Source organism: Platichthys flesus, chromosome 23 (assembly GCF_949316205.1).
Source record: "Platichthys flesus chromosome 23, fPlaFle2.1, whole genome shotgun sequence".
Lineage (NCBI taxonomy): Eukaryota > Metazoa > Chordata > Actinopteri > Pleuronectiformes > Pleuronectidae > Platichthys > Platichthys flesus.
The window spans coordinates 17,367,894-17,389,357 of NC_084967.1; the positions used below are offsets into that span (position 1 = coordinate 17,367,894).

The 21,464-nt window shown below is 45.2% G+C and overlaps 1 protein-coding gene and 1 long non-coding RNA gene across 6 annotated transcripts; one reads left to right on the forward strand and one right to left on the reverse strand.

Moving 5' to 3' along the window:
* Positions 1-8,601: 8,601 nt before the first annotated feature.
* On the reverse strand, positions 8,602-10,032 carry LOC133948505 (uncharacterized). The gene is made up of 2 exons (XR_009920058.1): positions 9,866-10,032; positions 8,602-9,314 (listed from the first exon to the last, which is right to left on the reverse strand). It is a non-coding gene; the product is annotated as an uncharacterized LOC133948505 (long non-coding RNA).
* Positions 9,201-21,038, forward strand: eps8a (EGFR pathway substrate 8a, signaling adaptor). Of its 5 annotated transcripts, XM_062382298.1 has the most exons (23): positions 9,201-9,283; positions 9,630-9,697; positions 10,668-10,735; positions 11,013-11,174; positions 11,264-11,413; positions 11,822-11,904; positions 11,977-12,113; positions 12,394-12,473; positions 12,743-12,869; positions 13,074-13,162; positions 13,352-13,426; positions 13,548-13,696; positions 13,763-13,928; positions 14,006-14,139; positions 14,506-14,617; positions 14,903-15,043; positions 15,133-15,168; positions 15,401-15,424; positions 15,496-15,736; positions 16,095-16,287; positions 16,536-16,668; positions 17,539-17,587; positions 18,744-21,038. In XM_062382298.1, the coding sequence occupies exons 1-22, from the start codon at positions 9,219-9,221 to the stop codon at positions 17,548-17,550; spliced, it is 2,445 nt and encodes an 814-aa protein (XP_062238282.1). In that variant the 5' UTR covers positions 9,201-9,218; the 3' UTR covers positions 17,551-17,587; positions 18,744-21,038. The 5 variants fall into 5 exon arrangements, with proteins under 5 accessions (XP_062238282.1, XP_062238277.1, XP_062238279.1 ...); XM_062382293.1 differs by lacking the exon at positions 17,539-17,587; XM_062382295.1 differs by lacking the exon at positions 17,539-17,587 and having other exon boundaries at positions 14,009-14,139.
* The last annotated feature ends 426 nt before the right edge of the window (positions 21,039-21,464 follow it).

Consider the following 21,464-nt stretch of genomic DNA (forward strand, 5'->3'; position numbering starts at 1 on the left):
TTAAACATTTCATCCAGAAATATAAAAACTTTACACTCGGTTGAACCAACATGTAAAACACAACATGTTTACATATAACACACAGTATAACACATTTACAGTGAAAACCTGTTTGTGTTGTGTACTTCAGTGTGTCCGGCACCAGGGGGCGTCCTCACCCCTCATGTTCACCCACTGTTCAAGTTTCACAGTCACTCATTTCAAAAGAGCAACGAAATGATAACTCCAGGTCTTTACACTAGTGATAATTATCTATATAACAATAATATATATATAATGATTATTTATAATAAAAAATTTAATAAAATAATCTTCATGGTGTAACCTGGATACCCGAGGGGGCGTGTCCTGTAGTGCAGTCTCCTCCCATTGCTGCAGGTTCAACAGCTGTTTAGAGTTTAGTCCAGACCGAGTCTCACACCGGAGAGAGAGAGAGTCCGGTTCACCATCGACCGGAGAGAGGGAGTCCGGTTCACCACCGACCGGAGAGAGAGAGTCCGGTTCACCACCGACCGGAGAGAGGGAGTCCGGTTCACCACCGACCGGAGAGAGGGAGTCCGGTTCACCACCGACCGGAGAGAGAGAGAGTCCGGTTCACCACCGACCGGATAGAGAGAGAGAGAGAGAGAGAGAGGGAATCCGGTAGAGCAGAGCCCCGGTGACCGGAGGAGAAGTCCCCTTGTCCGGTACCGAGGAGCGGGAAGAGCTGTGCGCCCGGAGAACAGCTCCGTCTGGCCGGGACCCGGAGCCGGACCGAACCGGAGCCATGCCGGATGCCGCCTCGGACCTGCAGGTGAGGACACTGTCCGGAGCTCAGTGGTTCTACTGTCGCAGTCACGGCGTCACTCCGTTCCACACCAAACTTCACTTCTGTTCTTATCGATTGAACTCATTCATTCAGCGGCTCATCCTGCGGGACCACGCCGAGCTGTGACACACCAAACCCGGGTCAAATACCCAGTTTATTAAGTATAACAGTCTGAGACTGGACCATATTTATGCCGAAGTCAACAACAGCTACACACAACTAGTTATCTGTAAAAATCCGGTGCAAAATACGATTATATCTTTTTATACGGGAGTTTACCTTAAATAAGCTGAATATTTCATGGAGTTCGGTTCACTGAGGTTTATTGTATATTTAATGTGGTTAACAATGAGAATATAGAACCAAACGCTCCTATCTCTGTCTTGTTAGCATGTTAGCATCACACACCTGCTGTGTGTGTGTGTGAGACTCTGCAAGGTGAGATAACCTGCACTGACACAAAGAGACACAACCACAGAGAGAAAGATACACTTGAGTGTATCTGGTGTGTGTCTGTCCTCAGGTGTGTGTCTGTCCTCAGGTGTGAGTCTGTCCTCAGGTGTGTGTCTGTCCTCAGGTGTGTGTCTGTCCTCAGGTGTGTGTCTGTCCTCAGGTGTGAGTCTTTCCTCAGGTGTGTGTCTGTCCTCAGGTGTGTGTCTGTCCTCAGGTGTGTGTCAGCTGTTTAAGGTGGAGGTCAAAGGTCGTGGTGTCAGTAGAAAACACCAGAGACCCATTGATGTCAGTAGTTGTGTTGGAGGACAGTTTCCTGTCCGTCCTCCTCGGCCGGTCTCTGCTGCGGGGACGCGTCCCCTCGGCCTCTGTGGCCCTCGGGGGCCGACCTGCACTATTCCTGGACGTTTCCTCCCAGTGTCTCCAGTGGGACGTTTTATTTTTGGAAACAACCAGAGACGAGGAGGGAAAGTTTCTGGTGGAGGGAACTCTGTTTGCTTCATGGAGACTGTGGTTATGAATATTATTGATATAATGACGTTCATGTCTCTGAAGCTTTTCTCTGACGAGACTTAAAATAAAATCTATTTAAATTACAAACGTCACTTTATGAAGTTACTGTTAGAAGTAAGAGACATTCAGTCAAAGTATTGATACAGGCAACATGGGTATCTATCAACAAACACATTCATGGATATGATTATTGATCCCTCTTTTTTATTATATGGTGCTTTTGTCTGTGACTCGGTTACCGGGCGTCTCCGGCTGCTTGTGTGATGTTACCGTGACGACAGGGTGATGTAACCGTACCCAGCAGGTGTTACCGTGTTGCATTGTGGGAAAGAAACAGGAAACTGGAGCTGATTGACAGGAGTCGAGTTTCCCACTGAGGCTGCAGGACGGAGGTCACAGAGATCAGTCAATCAATCAATCAATCAATCAATCAGTCAATCAATCAATCAATCACTAGCTCTGCTTCTTTCTCACTGGTCGGTTTGTTGCAGACGAAACAGAAAAAGACACAAATAGATGAATCCTCACGAGAAATACAATTTTGTGTATTTTTAATCATTACATTTTTTTACATATTTTTATAAACTCCTATTGGAACTTTATGTTTGTATAATTTTCCACTGAAAAGGTTAAAAACCTTGAGTGACGTCAACGTCTTTGAAGTGGATCAATAATCTGATCTGGAGTGTTTGACCTTTGATCTGCAGAGACCATGTGACCAGGAGGCTGCTGATTGGTTGGTTGCTGTTCGTTATCTCAGATTCTTGTTTTCTTTTCTAATCAGGTTTTTATTTTCCCTGGAACAGAAAAACAAGTTGCTGGTTTCTGTGGCTCATGAAGGTCGGAGCGAACATCCGGTTTAGATCCGTCTCTCTCTCTGTGAGAACCTTGAGCCATCAGAGCTTCTCAAACACTCAGCGTTAGAAGCAGAGAAGTTCTTCAGTTTCCTCCTGACCCTCAGCTGGAGGAACCAGGTCGTGTCAGGATATTAAATGAGTTCTGGAAGAGAACGAGGTTAATGAGGAAACTTCAGCTGCAGCAGAACTTTAATGACGGTCGACTCATGAAAGTAAAACCAGAGACGAGTGTGAGTTTGATTCGTTAATGACATAAAGACATGAAGACACATTATGATGTTGAGGCGTCAACGTGGCTGCTGCTCCAGATCGGTTCCGTTCAACCTGGGCGCCAACCAGTCACATGACAGGGAGACAATGAGGTCATAGACCTACAGAACGTTAACTGTGGGCTATCCTCTAAGCCCCGCCCTCTGCCAATGAGTCATTAATTAGCAGCTTAGACTCGTCAGCTGCAGTAATCCCCCCCGACCTGGCTAATCTGTCAAATGGGACGAGGAGCTGCAGCTCGTCTGAAGATTCAACTGAAGACACAGGGTGAGATACACAACTGTGTTGTTCTCACTGTGTTGTTCTCACTGTGTTACTATCAGTGTGTTACTATCACTGTGTTGTTCTCACTGTGTTGTTCTCACTGTGTTGTTCTCACTGTGTTGTTCTCACTGTGTTGTTCTCACTGTGTTACTCTCACTGTGTTACTCTCACTGTGTTAGTCTCACTGTGTTACTCTCAGTGTGTTACTCTCACTGAGTTACTCTCAGTGTGTTACTCTCAGGTGTGTTACTCTCAGTGTGTTACTCTCACTGTGTTACTCTCAGTGTGTTACTCTCACTGAGTTACTCTCAGTGTGTTACTCTCACTGTGTTGTTCTCACTGTGTTACTCTCAGGTGTGTTACTCTCACTGTGTTACTCTCAGGTGTGTTACTCTCAGGTGTGTTTCTCTCAGGTGTGTTACTCTCAGTGTGTTACTCTCAGGTGTGTTGTTCTCACTGTGTTACTCTCACTGTTTTGTTCTCAATGTGTTACTCTCAGTGTGTTACTCTCAGTGTGGTACTCTCAGGTGTGGTACTCTCAGGTGTGTTACTCTCAGTGTGTTACTCTCAGTGTGTTACTCTCACTGAGTTACTCTCACTGAGTTACTCTCACTGTGTTGTTCTCACTGTGTTACTATCAGTGTGTTACTCTCAGTGTGTTACTCTCAGTGTGTTACTCTCACTGAGTTACTCTCAGTGTGTTACTCTCACTGTGTTGTTCTCACTGTGTTACTCTCAGGTTTGTTACTCTCAGGTGTGTTACTCTCAGGTGTGTTACTATCAGTGTGTTACTCTCAGGTGTGTTACTCTCAGGTGTGTTACTCTCAGGTGTGTTACTCTCAGGTGGGTTACTCTCAGGTGTGTTACTCTCAGTGTGTTACTCTCACTGAGTTACTCTCAGTGTGTTACTCTCACTGTGTTGTTCTCACTGTGTTACTCTCAGGTGTGTTACTCTCAGTGTGTTACTCTCAGGTGTGGGTCTCTCAGTTGTGTAACTGTCAGGTGTGTTACTCTCAGTTGTGTTACTCTCAGGTGTGTTACTCTCACTGTGTTGTTCTCACTGTAACTCTCAGGTGTGTTACTCTCAGGTGTGTTACTCTCAGTGTGTTACTCTCAGGTGTGTTACTCTCAGTGTGTTACGCTCACTGTGTTGTTCTCACTGTGTTGTTCTCACTGTGTTACTATCACTGTGTTGTTCTCACTGTGTTACTATCACTGTGTTACTATCACTGTGTTACTCTCAGGTGTGGTACCCTCAGGTGTGTTACTCTCAGTGTGTTACTCTCAGTGTGTTACTCTCAGTGTGTTACTCTCACTGAGTTACTCTCAGTGTGTTACTCTCACTGTGTTGTTCTCACTGTGTTACTCTCAGGTGTTACTCTCACTGTGTTGTTCTCTCTGTGTTACTATCAGTGTGTTACTCTCACTGTGTTACTCTCACTGTGTTACTCTCACTGTGTTACTCTCAGTGTGTTACTCTCAGATGTGTTACTCTCAGTGTGTTACTCTCACTGAGTTACTCTCAGTGTGTTACTCTCACTGTGTTGTTCTCACTGTGTTACTCTCAGGTGTGTTACTCTCAGTGTGTTACTCTCAGGTGTGGGACTCTCAGTTGTGTAACTGTCAGGTGTGTTACTCTCAGTTGTGTTACTCTCAGTTGTGTTACTCTCAGGTGTGTTACTCTCACTGTGTTGTTCTCACTGTGTAACTCTCAGGTGTGTTACTCTCAGGTGTGTTACTCTCAGGTGTGTTACTCTCAGGTGTGTTACTCTCAGGTGTGTTACTGTCAGTTTGTTGCTCTCAGTGTGTTACTCTCAGGTGTGTTTCTGTCAGATATGCTCTCAGGCTCTGTTGGTGTCAGTCTGTCAGTGTAGGATTTTCAGCTCATTCAGGCCAGTGGGTTGTGTTGGTTTCCATGTTGTGGAATATTCAGAGCTGTGTCTCAGGAGGTAGAGCGGGTCGTCCACTTACCAGAAGCTTGGTGTTTGAATGAAATAATACAATATTATAAACATGGCCTGGAAAATGACGCTAATCCTAGAAGGACACGTTTAAAATTCCTTACGTCCCAAAATATATATTTTTTTATCTTCTAAGTTATTATTTTGTTGTGTAAGTGAAATTTCTCTTGATTTCTTCACATGTCAAATCATCGTTAACCTAAAAACACACAATCAGAAGAATAGAACTACTGAGATTATCAAACACCATAACAGAATAATCTGAATATAAAATGTTCCACATCCTGTAACCGCTCAGATTAGATTCTGTTTGTAGTTTAGTTATTTTCTATCTTCTCTAATGAACCTTGTGATTAAATCATATTTACTTTAGATCTGTTCTGTCATCGTTTAACTTTAACTCCGGATTTCATTCATCATTTAATGCAGTTTGTGAAAAGAATCTTCTTTGTCTTTACATTCCTCTGTGTCTACAGTTCATTTAGAATAACTCTATATATATAATGTGTACAGTGACATCGCAGATCGGACCATGAATCTGTAGTTTACTCCAGGAACAGTTTGTAGTTTTCACATCTGGTCAGTGAACATGTGCGTCAGTGTCCCAGCTGCAGATTAGAGTCGATCACAGAGTCGATGGATTAAACAGCCAGAGGTGACGAATCTGTTTCTAATCTGAATTCATCAACTCAGCAGCTGACAATGACCTGATGCACTTTAAACACACTCAGTGAACCCAGTGCAGAGACAGTAGCTTAGCATAAAGACTGCAAGCAAGGGGAAACAGTAGCCTAGCTTAGCATAAAGACTGCAAGCAAGGGGAAACAGTAGCCTAGCTTAGCATACAGACTGGAAGCAAGGGGAAACAGTAGCCTAGCTAAGCATAGGGACTGGAAGCAAGGGGAAACAGTAGCCTAGCTTAGTAAAAAGACTGAAAGCAAGGGGAAACAGTAGCCTAGCTTAGCATAAAGACTGCAAGCAAGGGGAAACAGTAGCCTAGCTTAGCTTACAGACTGGAAGCAAGGAGACATAGTAGCCTAGCTTAGCATAAAGACTGGAAGCAAGGAGACACAGTAGCCTAGCTTAGCATAAAGACTGGAAGCAAGGGGAAACAGTAGCCTAGCTTAGTAAAAAGACTGAAAGCAAGGGGAAACAGTAGCCTAGCTTAGCATAAAGACTGCAAGCAAGGGGAAACAGTAGCCTAGCTTAGCTTACAGACTGGAAGCAAGGAGACATAGTAGCCTAGCTTAGCATAAAGACTGGAAGCAAGGAGACACAGTAGCCTAGCTTAGCATAAAGACTGGAAGCGAGGGGAAAGAGTAGCCTAGCTTAGCATACAGACTGGAAGCAAGGGGAAACAGTAGCCTAGCTTAGCATAAAGACTGGAAGCGAGGGGAAACAGTAGCCTAGCTTAGCATACAGACTGGAAGCAAGGGGAAACAGTAGCCTAGCTTAGCATAAATACTGGAAGCGAGGGGAAACAGTAGCCTAGCTTAGTAAAAAGACTGAAAGCAAGGGGAAACAGTAGCCTAGCTTAGCATAAAGACTGAAAGCAAGAGGAAACAGTAGCCTAGCTTAGCATACAGACTGGAAGCAAAGTGAAACAGTAGCCTAGCTTAGCATACAGACTGGAAGCAAGGTGAAACAGTAGCCTAGCTTAGCATAAAGACTGGAAGCGAGGGGAAACATTAGCCTAGCTTAGTAAAAAGACTGGAAGCAGGGGGAAACCGTAGCCTAGCTTAGCATACAGACTGGAAGCAAGAGGAACCAGTGAACCCAGTGCAGTATGTAGGTTACAGTGAGATAATGGAGCACCCGTTGGAGCCTGTGGCCTCGATCTGGAGAATCAATCCACCGAGCTGCTCTCATTACACCGAGCTCGTGTTGAGTCCTCGTTAAACCAGAGCAAATGTTTCCAACAGCACCAGGAAGCATTTGACCTGCTTCAGTTCAACAGCTTTCATTCAGGAACTCTGAGGTGTATTCTGGGTTATTTTAATAATACACATGTCTGGATTAATGACTTTGGAAAGTTTAAAACTTGTGAATAATTAATTAATTGCTAATGTTTGTTTTTTAATGTTATTTCAGTTAATTTAGTCAAAACTAATGTCACAGTTTAACAAGTGGAAAATTTACAGTTTCCACTTGTAGATGTAAATTCTGGTTTTAATATGAGTTGAAAATCATAGATTTGAAATCAAAGAATTAATTTTTTTGAGATTTAAACCAAACTGCAAAGTTGAACTCTAATTATAATCTTCACGTTATCGTCTGTACATGTTAATGTGTCCTGAGGAAGGCCAGGGATCGTCCTGCTGGTTTCTGAGTCTCTCTAATCGATGGCGGCCGTGTGACGGACAGAAGGGACACTGAGGCTGGTGAGGAGGACGTTCTCAGCTCTGATTGGTCGGGGGGGAACGCACACTTCCTGTCTCTGGTGACTCATTGATGCTTTGTTTGAACTTCAGTTAGAATTTAACGGACTCTCCTGTTTGATTAAACACTGAACACCCAGAGGTCGGATCCTCTGACCAGGAAGCTCCTCCACTGTTGGATCTGATCGACTGATCTTCATCTTGTGAGTGTTCGTCACCTCCTCCTCGTTAGTCACCTGGTCAGGGGGCGTGTCTCTGTCAGGGACATGCATCACAGGCCGTGTGCGGACTTTTACTTTATCCTACAAAGTGAGGACCTTCAGAGCGGTTTGAGGGTTGAGACTTTGACATCAGAATAAAGTTTAGGTGAGTTTAGTTCAGGGTTACAGTCAAATGGTTTTTAAAGGAGAAATATAAGGATCCTTCATTCTATTCTACAATAGATGGAGAAGGTTGTGGTTTTGAACTTTACCTCAGATGAAACTGTGGATTAACGTTCCACTGGTTTCTAATGTTCCTGTTGTGAATGATTGACAGATGAAAGCAGGTTTTGTTATAACGTTAATGAACCAGTTTGTTCTGAAGTCGTCCTCGGGGGGGTTACCTGTGTCACATGGCTCCACCTCTGTTTTCTCAGTTACATATTAAACCGCAGCACAAATACGCGTGAACACACAATAAGATAAACACACACACACACACACACACTGAGCAGTTGTGTACCTGCTGCAGACGTTGAGCCTCTGTGTTGCCATGGAAACACCACACTGTGTACTGTATGTGGTCGTCATAGAAACGCTCAGTCAGCTCCTCAGTACAGACTTTATGTATATACACACTGTGTATACACACTGTGTATATACACTGTGTATATATATATATACTGTATACATATACACACACACACACACAGGATGATAAGTTATCTCTAAACGATCAGTGACAGGAAACAGGAACCTCTATCTTTCCCCTCTGTACTGTGGTTGTGTGTTTGCGTGTGGGTGAGTGTGTGGGTGAGCGTGTGTGTGTGTGTGTTTGTGTGCGTGCGCGGATGTTGCGTTGAGCAGCTGCTGGACGACTGATAACTGTGATCGCTGCAGGACGCTCACACCCTCTTTTATTGTGAAAGGTCAGTGGAAGAGTCAATAGATTTAAGAGTTTCCTCTTTTATCTTTGAACGCAACAAACATCCTAAGGATTTATTTTTAGAGACGTGGTCTTGGACACAGGGACAGAAACCAGAGTCTGTCTCACAGGAGTCCGTCTGTCCTCACAGCGGAGACGTCCTGGTTTGTCTTCTCCCTGAACTTTGCCTCACAGGCTGTTGTCATGGATGCAGAGTCCAAGATGGAGTCGTGGGAAAGTAATCACGAGCGCTCGCTGTGGATTCAGGAGCGAGCGAGAGCCTCTCTGTTCAATGAGTCGAGAGGTTTTGATGATTCCTTAACGAGCAGAAGATGAAACTCTGATGGTTGGTTCATGAAGTTTCCTCATGTTCTTCACGGTGTCTCCAAACTGTGACCAGCTGCTTCCTCCTGAATTCTATCCTGGGTCATAATGAATCAATGTATGAATAAAATCTATTGACTTTTTAAAATCTTTTTTCAGGAAATCTGAAGAAACCTAATGGATTTAATGAGTGTGTGAGGTCTGGAGTCCCTGTGAGAGCAGAAGGTCTGATGTGTTCTTCTGGTTCCAGCTGACGTGGTGAAGCAGGATGAACGGATTCGAAGCTCCAGCTCTCGCCTCCGGAATCTTCGGCTCGTACGACTCCAACATGAAGTCAGTATCTGAGTCTCTGCTGCTCCTGAAGCTGAGGAGACACACACACCACCTTCAATTCAGCAGTTACTCATATCGTGCATGACATCTCATGTGTCCTACATGTGACGTAGACATGTGGACCTTGAGCTCCACCTCTGGTCCAAATGTTCCCGACACGTTGTGAATGCTCACAGACTTTATGATCCAGAGTTCGTGTCTTTCACCTTCTCTCTTGAATTAGTTATTTTTTTCAACATGTTTTAATCCAATTGAAGAAAACCACCTCTGCAGATTCATAAATAATAAATCAATGATCACCTGATGAGTTGTGTTCTAACAGTTTGTGTGTTTGTCTCCATTGAAGTGGTCTCGACTCCCGGTCTCCGGAGCCTCTCAGAAGCAAAGCCAAGTCCGGTGCCAAAGCTCTGTACGGTGAGTTTTTAATCTGAATCATCATGAAATGAATCCGACCACATGAACGTCTCCTCACTCAACCTGAACTCTATCAACATTCTAACATCACATTCACACACTGAAGAACAAACTGTGTTTAATGTGGAAAAGATCACAAAATCAAATCAAATGAACAATAACACACACCTGACGTTTGTCTCCTTTGCCCTCATGAACAGGATCCGATGAAATCTATTTCCTACGTTCATCGTCCAAACATAAAAAGAAAAGTCAAAGTGTGTGTGTGTGGTGTGTGGTGTGTGGTGTGTGCGTGTGCTTGTGCGTGTGTGTGTGTGTTCTACTTGCGCTTTGGAGATCCAATGATCACAAAGTGCAGATCTACCAAAATAAAAGCTCACCTCGTTCCGACCTCCGTGTGACTGTGACTGAGTCAATATTTAATTTAGTTCTGTTCCTGGTAGCGTGTTGGAAACATGTGGAATGAAGACGGAGTATTTTCTCCGGTGTCGATCATGGATGTCGAACTGAAAGTTCCTTTTCTCTTTTGGACGATGAGTCAAACGTCCTGATTATAAATCATATGAAAGCTTCAGGTTCACACAGGAATAACAAACCAGCTTTAAAAATATGATTTGGATCTTAATTGTTTTAATAAAGTGAACATAAGTCTTCTTACAGTAAGAAAACTAAAGTCTGAAATTTACAAATATTTAAACAGTTTATTTGTTTCCAGCTGGACTTTAGAATAATAACTTGATGTAAAGTTGAACTTGAGTTTTCAGACTGAATTTATCTTTGAATCAGACGAGTCAGTTTCTTCTTCTCTTCATATTTGTGTTTTTGTGTTTTCTTCTGAATCCTGTGACATGTTTATGTTTCTTTAGAATAAAATCAATAAGAAAACAATGATTCATTTTGAACACACGACTCTGACGGTTGTGAACTCGCTCCTGGTGGGACTTGATTTATTTGTTTGTTTTTGAATCAGAACAAAGTAAACGTTTCACCAGGACCAGCATCAACAGCCTGACGGACACGTCCCAGTACCACGTGGAGGTCAGACCTTAATGTTGCATAAACTCATGTGTGTATAACGTCAAGATGAGAACTTGTTAGTAGAATCATCTTCACACTCTGTAAGTGGAGGTGTGTTCATGTGCTCTTGTTTAAATCAGAAAATTAATCTTTATATTCAGTTTAATGAAATCAAAGGAGAATCATCAATATCCACATGACTCCTCGATCCATTGATTCTCTTAAAGTTGGATTCACTTTGAATGTATGGTGTCTTAAAGAGAGCAGCAGGTGTGTTCAGCTGTTCTCCTCTGTTCAGCACCTGACCACGTTCGTGTTGGACCGTAAAGACGGGTTGGTCACCGTGGAGGACGGGGTCCGGCGTCTCCGCCTGCTGGACGCTAAAGGGAAGGTGTGGACTCAGGAGATGCTGCTGCAGGTGGAGGAGAGGAGTGTCAGCCTCATCGACCAGGACACCAAGGTCGGTGTCCCCTGAGGTTGGACCTGACGGCGCCTGGCCACGCCTCCCCGGGCCTGGCCACGCCTCACCGCTGGTTGTTTCTGTTTCAGAACGAGCTGGAGAACTTTCCCATCGGGACGATCCAGCACTGCCAGGCTGTGATGAACCACTGCAGCTTCGACTCCATCTTGGCTCTGGTGTGCAAAGAGTCGGGTCAAACCAAAGCAGACCTGCACCTGTTCCAGTGCGACGACATCAAGGTAACCGGCCCCTGATTGGTTCTGTAATGTGTGACCAGGTGACCTCCTCGACCTCTGATGATGTCACATGAATAAACTGAGAATTAAACCTTGGACACGCTCTTTGTTCCATCGAGAAACTTTAGCTGTAAAATCTCTGTGGTGACGATATTTAAATCTGAGCCTGTTCATTTAATAACGATTTATAAAACAAGTGTTGATAGATTTAAATGAATCAATGAAAATTAGGCTGTTTTAGTTTGATTGTAAATAGTAAAGGACCAGGAACAGAGTCCTGTGGAACACCGCTACTGATGATGAGAGGAAGTGATAACAGCGCTCATGAAACTGTGTTTGAATCATTCAAACTTTATTAACAACAGATTAAATTACTTTTGTCTCAAACCTTTGTGTTGATGTTGTCGTCAGGCGAACTTGATCCACGCAGACGTAGAAAGTGCGGTGACCGATGCCAAAGGAGGGAAAGTGAAGAAGAGACCGGAGACCCTGAAGTAAGAACCCACCGTGTGATCACACGCTGTTCATCACGCTGACTCCTGATTGGCTGATCCACTTGTCTGCAGGATGATCCTGAAGAGTGGCGGGGTCATTCCACCTCCCCCGCCTGCTCCCGCCCCCCAACCCCCGGCATCGTCCAATCAGCTGGACGTGAAGAGCAGAGCGGCCGCCTGGTCGGCCTGGACCAATGAGCAGCAAGACTGTGAGTGATGTCACTTTGTAGGAGGAGCATACAACAAAAGACTTTAATTAGTTTTTAATCAAAACCTCTTTATTTCAAACTAGATTCAAACCGACTCATATCATGATGGTTAATTATCACTTGATGTGTCTTTATTTATTAGGACAGCTGAGAGAATAATATCTCTAAATGTGAAGAATATTTCCACAAATCAAAATACATATTTCATAGATGTAGGAGGATCACAGTAAAATATCAACACTTAAACAAATCAACTCTTAAAAATCCCTTTGTGTCGCAGACGAGCAGCAGCGCCAGATGTCGGAGGAGGAGGAGGGGGGGCCGGCGGAGATGACGGCGTCCCGAGTGGACGGACACGTGGTGCGTTGTCTCCGTTGATCTTTTTAACCACGTCGTGTTCTGAGCTCGGATTAAATCTGAGGTCGTCGGGGTCACGGGACAAAAGATGACGAAGGATTAAAGCTGATTGAAGAACGTCGTCGTGTTCAGAAATAATCTGAGTTCAGAAGCTTTGAAGAAAAAATCTGCTTAATAAAGAAAAACGTCCGAGCTCGTCTGTTTGTTCACGTGTCATCGTAAACGTCTTGAGTTGTCCGAGCCAATCAGAAACCAGCTTTTATTCTTCACAGCAAATCCTCAACCACATCCTGGACGACATCGAATTCTTCGTCACCAAACTTCAGAAAGCGGCCGAAGCGTTTAACGATCTGTCCAAGAGGAAGAAGATCAAGAAGAGTAAGAAGAAAGGTCCGGGAGGTGAGCGGGGGGGGAAACAGGAAGTCCGAGTGTGAACCAATCACTGAGCTTCTTCTTTAACCTGTTATTATCATGTTGTTTACATCTGTGCTTGTTTGTGTATATATATTTACATACATACCTGTATAACTGTATTTTTATTATTTATTTACAGATCAAATTGTAACAGTTTGACTCTTTTCTCTTCCACCTTGTGTCCACCAGAGGGCGTCCTGACTCTGCGCTCCAAACCCCCCGGAGAGGACGAGTTCGTGGACTGCTTCCAGAAGTTTAAACACGCCTTCAACCAGCTGGTGTGAGACTCCTCCTCTTCCTCCTCCTCCTGCTCCCCCTCTTCCTGCTCCTCCCCCTCCTCATCTTCCTCTTCCTCCACGTCCTCTCTTCCTCCTCTTCCTCCTCTTCCTCCTCCTCCTCCTCCTCCTCCTCCTCCTCCTCCTTGTGGAGTGATGATGCCTTCACTGACCTCCAGTTCTGTTGTGCAGGGGAAGCTGAAGGATCACATCCAGAACCCGAGCTCCACAGACCTGGTTCACTTCCTGTTCACTCCACTCAGAATGGTCAGACTTGTGGTCATATCATATCATGTACACATACACATACATGTACACATACATGTCCATGTACTTGATTTGATGTTTGTATCTGTGGACGAGGCCCTGACCCTCCCGCCCTCCTCAGGTGATCCAGGCGTCCGGCAGCCTGGACCTGGCTCGCAGCGTCGTGGTTCCTCTGCTCACCAGAGACGCCATCGACTTCCTTCACGCCTCCGGGACGGCGGAGGAGAGACACCTGTGGGTGTCCCTGGGGGACGGCTGGACCAAGTGCAGGTGAGACGACGACATGGAGACTTATGAAACATCAGCAGCATGAAGTTCATTTCAAACCGTCTCCAGGTTGGAGTGGCCGAGGGATCACTACTTCCCGCCCTGCGTGCTGACGTTTCGTGACGGCTGGGAGCCGGCAGCGCCCCCGGTGGTGACTCGGAGTCGAGAGGCGGAGCTGACTCAGCTGGCAGAGAGCCAGAGACAGGAGGAGCTGACGAGGAGGCTGGCTCAGGAGGTCAGGCTCCTCCTCCTTTACGTCCACGATGCCAAATCTGTTTGTGTAGAATTAACTGTCATATCGTGTCTGTCCAGCAGACGGCGCTGCAGTCGTTCCCCCCCACGGATGGGTATGCCTTTTCCAACACACCCTACAAGCACACGCAGATCCTGGATCAGGACGTGGCCGTGGCTGCGTTCAAACACGCCGTCAGCCGCCATGTTGACCGGTAACGAGCTGAGGTCCCGGCGCCCTGGAGAACTGACCCCACTTCATTTCTCATCCTCGTGAAATCCTGCCTCCTTTAATTCCTCTTTTTAATCTGAAATATTTATTCATCTCTTTTCTGATCATGTCAATGTTCCATCAGACTCTTGATCTGTTTTAAGTCTTTTTTATTTCCTCCCCTGAAAACTTAAAAAACTGAATTTCCTTCAAACTTTGGGATCAAAGTGGGGACATTTCTCCACGGCTACGATATCTAAATTTATTATTATTTTATTTAGTAAATATAAAAAGAAATGAATGAAATTGGTCAAAGTCTCCAGATCTGATCTCAGCTTCATGCTGTGTGATGTTGTCTTCGTCATTTCAGAACTTTTGATGCAGAAACCAGAAATCAACCAAATATTTTTGCCAAATCTAAATTTGACTTTGTGGCGAGAAACAACACGGAGCTCTCGGTCCTGAAAGACGAGGTCGTCGAGGTAAAAGCTCACGTTGTTTTTTATTTATTAAGATTTCTTTGATATACATTTGTCATATTTTCAGGTTGCACTTCATCTATTTACAGTATCTGGTTCAAAGTCATCACATGTTAGTTTACTTCTAATACACAACAAAACAATCCAATGTACTTTAGAAAAAAATCACGAAAAAACTGGAACATTGTGATTTTATCAGTTTTAAATTAAATTATTTAAAAAAATCAACAAACGTTTCAATGTGGTGACTTTGGCCTCACGCCCTCGTCCCTGCTTCTCGTCTTCCAGGTTCTGGACGACAGGAAGCAGTGGTGGAGGGTTCGGAGCGGTGGGGGGGCGTCCGGCTACGTGCCAAACAACATCCTGGAGGTCACCACAGCCGTGGACGTGTCGGGCCGGGCCGATCCCGTCTACAGCCACACCATCCAGGTGAGAGACCAGTGCACCACCCCTCATCCCATCATCTCCCAGTCCAACCTGAGTCTCATGAACCACTCGTTGTGTTTTTATAACTGAAGCTCATGATGCCAAAGAAGGAGTTTGAGTTGTTTAAGGTAGGTCGAGAGTTTGTCCTCCGCTCTGCGTCTTAGCGGACCGTCTGTCCCGAGCTGCACGTAGAGACACTGAGGGACGCGTCCTCTAGGTGTGCTGTAGAGCAGTAGAACCTCGTAGAGGACGGTCCCGACGTAGATCTCCCAGTTTGACGTGAGTTTGACGTGTCGTGAATAAAACGTTTGTTACCTGGTCTCATCACAAACATGTTTGTTTCATTCTGAACGTCGGCAGCAATTATTGGGCGAGTTGAACGAGGTAAAGACGAACAGACGACATCACGTTAGAGATCAAACGAGTTCCCTTTCAAAATAAACCTTCTCTCTCAGAAACAGACCACGAGGACGGACCTGGTCCCCGGTAAAACTGCTGCCACTCCGATGCCCCCGGCCCCCACGCCGCCCCCCCCGGCCCCCGCCAGGCTCCCCACACCGCCCCTGCCCCCCCCGGCCCCCGAGCCCGCCAAGCCATCAGCTGGCAGCAGCGCTGTCAGCCGCCAGAGCAGCTCCGCCTCCAGCGACCACGTGACCATGAGGGACCACGACAACCAGAGACCCGCCCCCTTCAACCGTGAGCCGAGCAATGACACTGAAAACATATCCTTCACTTTTCAATCACATTTTTGCCATTTCATTTATTTTGTATATTTCATGAAATGTTATTCTCATGAATAATTAATCCAGAACACATTTGTTTGTTTAGGAAGCTCCTCTCTTACAAGCTGTGATGAAGTAAAACGAAACAAATCGGTTTTCTGTGTTTTATTAATGTTGTCACTTCATGTTTTTCTTTATTCTCTAAAAGTTTTCGATACGTTTGATTTTTTTAGTCTCAGAAGAGTTTTGTTGAATCAGCAGAATCTGGCTCTTCAGAGATCATGTGACCATGTTTCAGTCATGTGACCTGACGGCTGCGTGTCCTCCTGCAGGCAGGAAGTCCAACATGGAGGACGTCCAGGACGAGCTGATGCACAGACTGACGCTGGGTCGCAGCGCTCAGAAGAAGTTTCCACTTCCTGCTCGCGGCGGCGGCGGGGGGGGCCACCCGTCCGTCAGCATCACGTACGACTCGTCACCTGACGACGTCAAAGTCTGGTTGGACGCCAAAGGCTTCAGCCCCGTGTGAGTGAGACGTCCCCTTCACCTCGTCCAAACATCTTCATTTGATCACAGTTTGATTTCCATGTTTTTATGGTTTTGTAAATTTCTCCTGAACAGTGAAGAATATTTTTATTTCAACTTTTAGTATTTTCTTAGTGAGACGTTGTCTGATGTTCGTCTCCTTCATCGGAGTTTCAACTTCGAGGGTTAGTTGTTTAACCTCACGTGGTGGTTAGCTCCTCCTCCTCACCTCCACTTCCTGTCTGCAGCACCATCACCAGCCTCGGCGTCCTCACCGGAGCTCAGCTGTTCTCTCTCAACAAAGACGAGCTGAAGACGGTTTGTCCCGACGACGGCGCCCGAGTCTTCAGTCAGGTGACCGTGCAGAAGGCCGCGCTGGAGGTGAGTCGCCAACACGACGCTTCAGTGCTTCACTTTACTTTGAAAAGGTTCTTCTTCCTTTTGCAATAATCATTTTAAACCTGTCTGTGATTGAAGTCGATTTGAAAGAGTTTGGATCATGTGACTTTTATCTTATGGTTCAGACGAACAGCAGAATAAAAAAATTACTGAAGACTGTGATTATCGAGGTTGAGAGCCCCCTAGTGGCAGAAAGTGACCTGATCTGCATTGACAACATTAAACCTTCAACAACGTACAAGGTCTGTAGATCTGTAGATCTGTTGAAGGTCTGTAGATCTGTTGAAGGTCTGTAGATCTGTAGATCTGTTGAAGGTCTGTAGATCTGTAGATCTGTTGAAGGTCTGTAGAAGGTCTGTAGATCTGTTGATCTGTTGTAGGTCTGTAGATCTGTTGAAGGTCTGTAGATCTGTTGATCTGTTGTAGGTCTGTAGATCTGTAGATCTGTTGAAGGTCTGTAGAAGGTCTGTAGAAGGTCTGTAGATCTGTTGAAGGTCTGTAGATCTGTTTAAGGTCTGTTGAAGGTCTGTAGATCTGTTGAAGGTCTATAAATCTGTTGAAGGTCTGTAGAAGGTCTGTAGATCTGTTGAAGGTCTGTAGATCTGTAGATCTGTTGAAGGTCTGTAGAAGGTCTGTAGAAGGTCTGTAGATCTGTTGAAGGTCTGTAGATCTGTTGATCTGTTTAAGGTCTGTTGAAGGTCTGTAGATCTGTTGAAGGTCTATAAATCTGTTGAAGGTCTGTCTATCTGTTGAAGGTCTGTAGATCTGTTGAAGGTGTGTAGGTCTGTCGATCTGGTGAAGATTTTAAACCCTCCGGTCCGTCTGGTCTGTGGTGTCTGTTCCCACCTGCAGGTCTTCTTCTGAGCTCCTCTGACCTGGTTCTGTTTCCACACTCATCAAGGTATCGTGAGAAGACGTCCGCCTCGTTCTGTGGTCCAGAGTCACTCGAAACATCAGCGTCTCCTCAGAGGAACCTGATCAGCTCCTGGTGAAATCCTCTGAAACCACTTGATCTGACTTGGGGACCAGGAACGACCTTCTGGTCTCCACTTTATGATCAAGTCCTGATTTCTGACTCTGGACCACAGAACGAGACGTTTCATGTTTAGCAGCGATTTAAGGTAGCGCCAGTATTTGTCATCCTGCTGTGGCTGTTTAGATCAGTAAGTCCTCCTTAAACTCCTGAATGAACCAGCTCCTGACCTTGACCTGCACTTCCTGTTGCCCTCTGACCTTCACCTGTGCACTCTCTGACCCCGCCCCTTGTAGAGACCAGGATGTAGATCTGAGTTCCATCTGTTTTAGCTTAGCTTTGATCAGCTTTCAGCTATTTGTGTGAGTTATTCTTCATCATGTCACAATAATTAACGTTTATTTTATTTTATTTTTAACCCGAATCCTCAAAATCATTCTTTAATGAAAGACATTTTTTGTGCTTTTATTTTTTTTCTCTGGATCAGAATTTAAATCTCTGACAGAATTTCCCCAGATTCCTCTTTGAAATATTTAATTCAGTTTTTTTCTGATGTTCTGTTTTTATTTCAGCATCAATACTTTACCTGACTATTATCACAGTTATTGATTTTTGAATTCGTATCGGACCAAACTTTGTGGGAGCAGGTTCAGACGAAGTTACCCAGCATGCCTCCTGCTCTGCACGGTGGCGTCACCAGAAGCTTCCTGGTTCAGTCCCGGCTGCGTTTAGAGCTTCAATCATAAAAAGTAAAATCAGCACCGGAATCTGACGGAGAAGATTTTCTCCTCTGATAAACTCTTCTGATTTCAGGAGTTAGAGAAACGTAGAGTCGAGGAGACTCTCGAGGAAAACTCATCAGAGCTCCAGGAAACAGAAACTATTCATAATAAGAAGAGATTCATTCTGAGCCAATCAAATCACTGGATTCTGAAACAAGGAGCCAATCACAGAAAACTACCAAACAAACATTTCAAATCCCACTTGATTCTCTGAAGTTCCTCGAGAGTCTGACATCACATCTTCATTTCGGTTGTTTACGTTTTCTAATCAGCTGTTTTCTCTTTTATCCCCCCCCCCTCAGAGGAGTTCGGGCTCGGAGCTTCAGGAGGTCATGAGGAGGCGTCAGGAGAAACTTGCAGCGACCACATGTGACTCGGGGGTGGAGTCTTTTGATGAAGGAAGCTCCCACTGAGCTCCTCATGGCCTCCTCCCTCCTCTCTCCTCTCTCCTCTCACCTCCCTCTCTCCTCTCTCCTCCCTCCTCCCGCTCTCCTCTCTCCTCTCTCCTCCCTCCTCCCTCCATCTCTCCTCCCTCCTCTCTCCTCCCTCCTCTTCCCTCTCTCCTCTCTCCTCTCTCCTATCTCCTCCCTCCCTCCCTCTCTCCGGCCTGCTGTTCTCTCCCTCCTCCCTCCTCCCTCCATCTCTCCTCCCTCCTCTCTCCTCTCTCCTCTCTCCTCTCTCCTCTCTCCTCTCACCTCCCTCTCTCCTCTCTCCTCCCTCCTCCCGCTCTCCTCTCTCCTCTCTCCTCCCTCCCTCTCTCCGGCCTGCTGTTCTCTCTCTCCTCCCTCCTCCCTCCATCTCTCCTCCCTCCTCTCTCCTCCCTCCTCTTCCCTCTCTCCTCTCTCCTCTCTCCTCCCTCCCTCCCTCTCTCTCCTCCCTCCCTCCCTCTCTCCGGCCTGCTGTTCTGTCTCTCCTCCCTCCTCCCTCTCTCCTCCCTCCCTCCCTCTCTCCGGCCTGCTGTTCTCTCTCTCCTCCCTCCTCCCTCTCTCCTCCCTCCCTCCCTCTCTCCGGCCTGCTGTTCTCTCTCTCCTCCCTCCTCCCTCTCTCCTCCCTCCCTCCCTCTCTCCGGCCTGCTGTTCTCTCTCTCCTTCCTCAGGCGGCGGTGGACCACGCTGAGTTAGTAGAGATAATGAGACGCAGACAGGAAGTGCTCGGCTCGTCTCCGTAGGATTAAAAAGTAAAAGCATCTCCTAACGACCTCCTGGTGTTGGGTCATGTGACGTCTCCGGATGTCTCAGCTGCTCGTCGGCTCCAGTTTGTTTCAGACGCTTCAAACTGATGAAAATTCAAATGAAGATGTTTTGATTTGAACCTTTGCTCTGAACCAAAATGTCTCAATCCTTCGATGTAAATACAAATCTTAGTTTTGTTAATCTACTGTCATGATTCTTGAGAAGTTGATAACTGTCATCAGCCGACGTATCGAAGACGAATCCCATTAAGAAAGAGATCAAATGTAAAAATGTCAGCTTCCTGTTGAGCTTCGATCTAAACACTGAATTAATCCTCATGTTGACGAAACATTTGATTCTTTTCAAGTTTTAAAGAAACAAGATGTTTCACTGAATGTAAAGAAAAGACAAACTGGAGCTGATGAAACTGATGTTGTAAAAAACATAACTGTAAATTTCAGATTTGTTTTGGGTCGAGAGAATATCTCATAGTTTGTCTTCTTTTATTGTTTCAATAACTTAATATAATTAATAATAGAATCGACTGAAGATTTATTTACAAAGCTTCATGATCATTTCCCACTGAGCGTCATGTGATCAGTTTGATGAGTCGACGTTAGATTCAGCTGCTGCTTCGTTTATCGTCTGTTTGGGAAACCAGCTTCTCTGGGAGGGGTCAAAGGTCAAAACCCTGACATTCCCTCAGGCTCCGCCCACAGCGACAGGTTCATTAACAGAAATCAAAAGTGTTAAAAGCAGATACATGACTGAGTATCAATCATTATAACCCCGCCCCCTCCTCAGTGGTCATCTCCTGATTGGTTCGTGCCGGTCACGAACTTCCTCCAACTCCAGAATCGATCTGTGGATATTTTTCCGGTTCAACGATCAGAAGCTGAAAACACGTCAAATAAAGATGGACGACACCGAGCCAATATCTCTGAGACGAACGCTGCCCTCTTGTGGTGATCACTTGTTAAACATCAGTGTGATAAAAACTTTAACAACATTTATTTACGTCTAATTTGATTTCTGAGTTCACTTCATGTCCCATCTGCTAACATGGAGGAGGTGTATGATCTATACTGCAGCCAGACACCAGGGGGCAGCAACACAGTTTGGCTTCAGCTACGTAAGTCATCCATCTTTATTTAGTCTTTAGTTTTTAAGGAGCAGCCTCAAACGCCACAGGATCCAGTGTGGAAGGAATGTTAGCTATGAAACATGTAACTCATATGTAGCACGTATGTAACTCGTATGTAACTGGTCTCACTGGGCCGTTGGTGGTATTGATTAGTTTTCACCTGTGGCTCATCACTGATGAACGACGAGTAGAAGAATCATGTGAATGAGACGTGAAATCAATACGTTTAGTTTTCACGCTGCCTTTTCCATCAGATCTGCAATAAAACATTTATAAAATCATTTCTCTCTGTCTCACAGTTTGTCCCATCAATGCTTTATCTATTATAAAATAAGATCAAATATTTGGATCAAATTGCAAGAAGAAATTCTTTAAGTTCAAACATTGAAAGATCAAACAATCATCTGCGACAGCAGGAAGTACACACATCGTCCCCTTCAGACTAAAAGTTTTATCTTATTAACGTGACACTCAACAGTTAAAGAAGACATATTATGAAAATTCCTTTTGTAGTGCTTCTACATGTTAATTTGGTATCTGTCATGTCCACCGTCCCAAAAACTCTGGAAAAAAACAAACTCCTGTGATGTGTTGTGGTTCCTCTATGACAGAAACGACATGCTAGAGTGCGTCCAATGGGATTAGACCGAAATCAACGTCATAGTCACACCATGCCCATGTAGGGATTCTCGCTACATGGCCTTGGA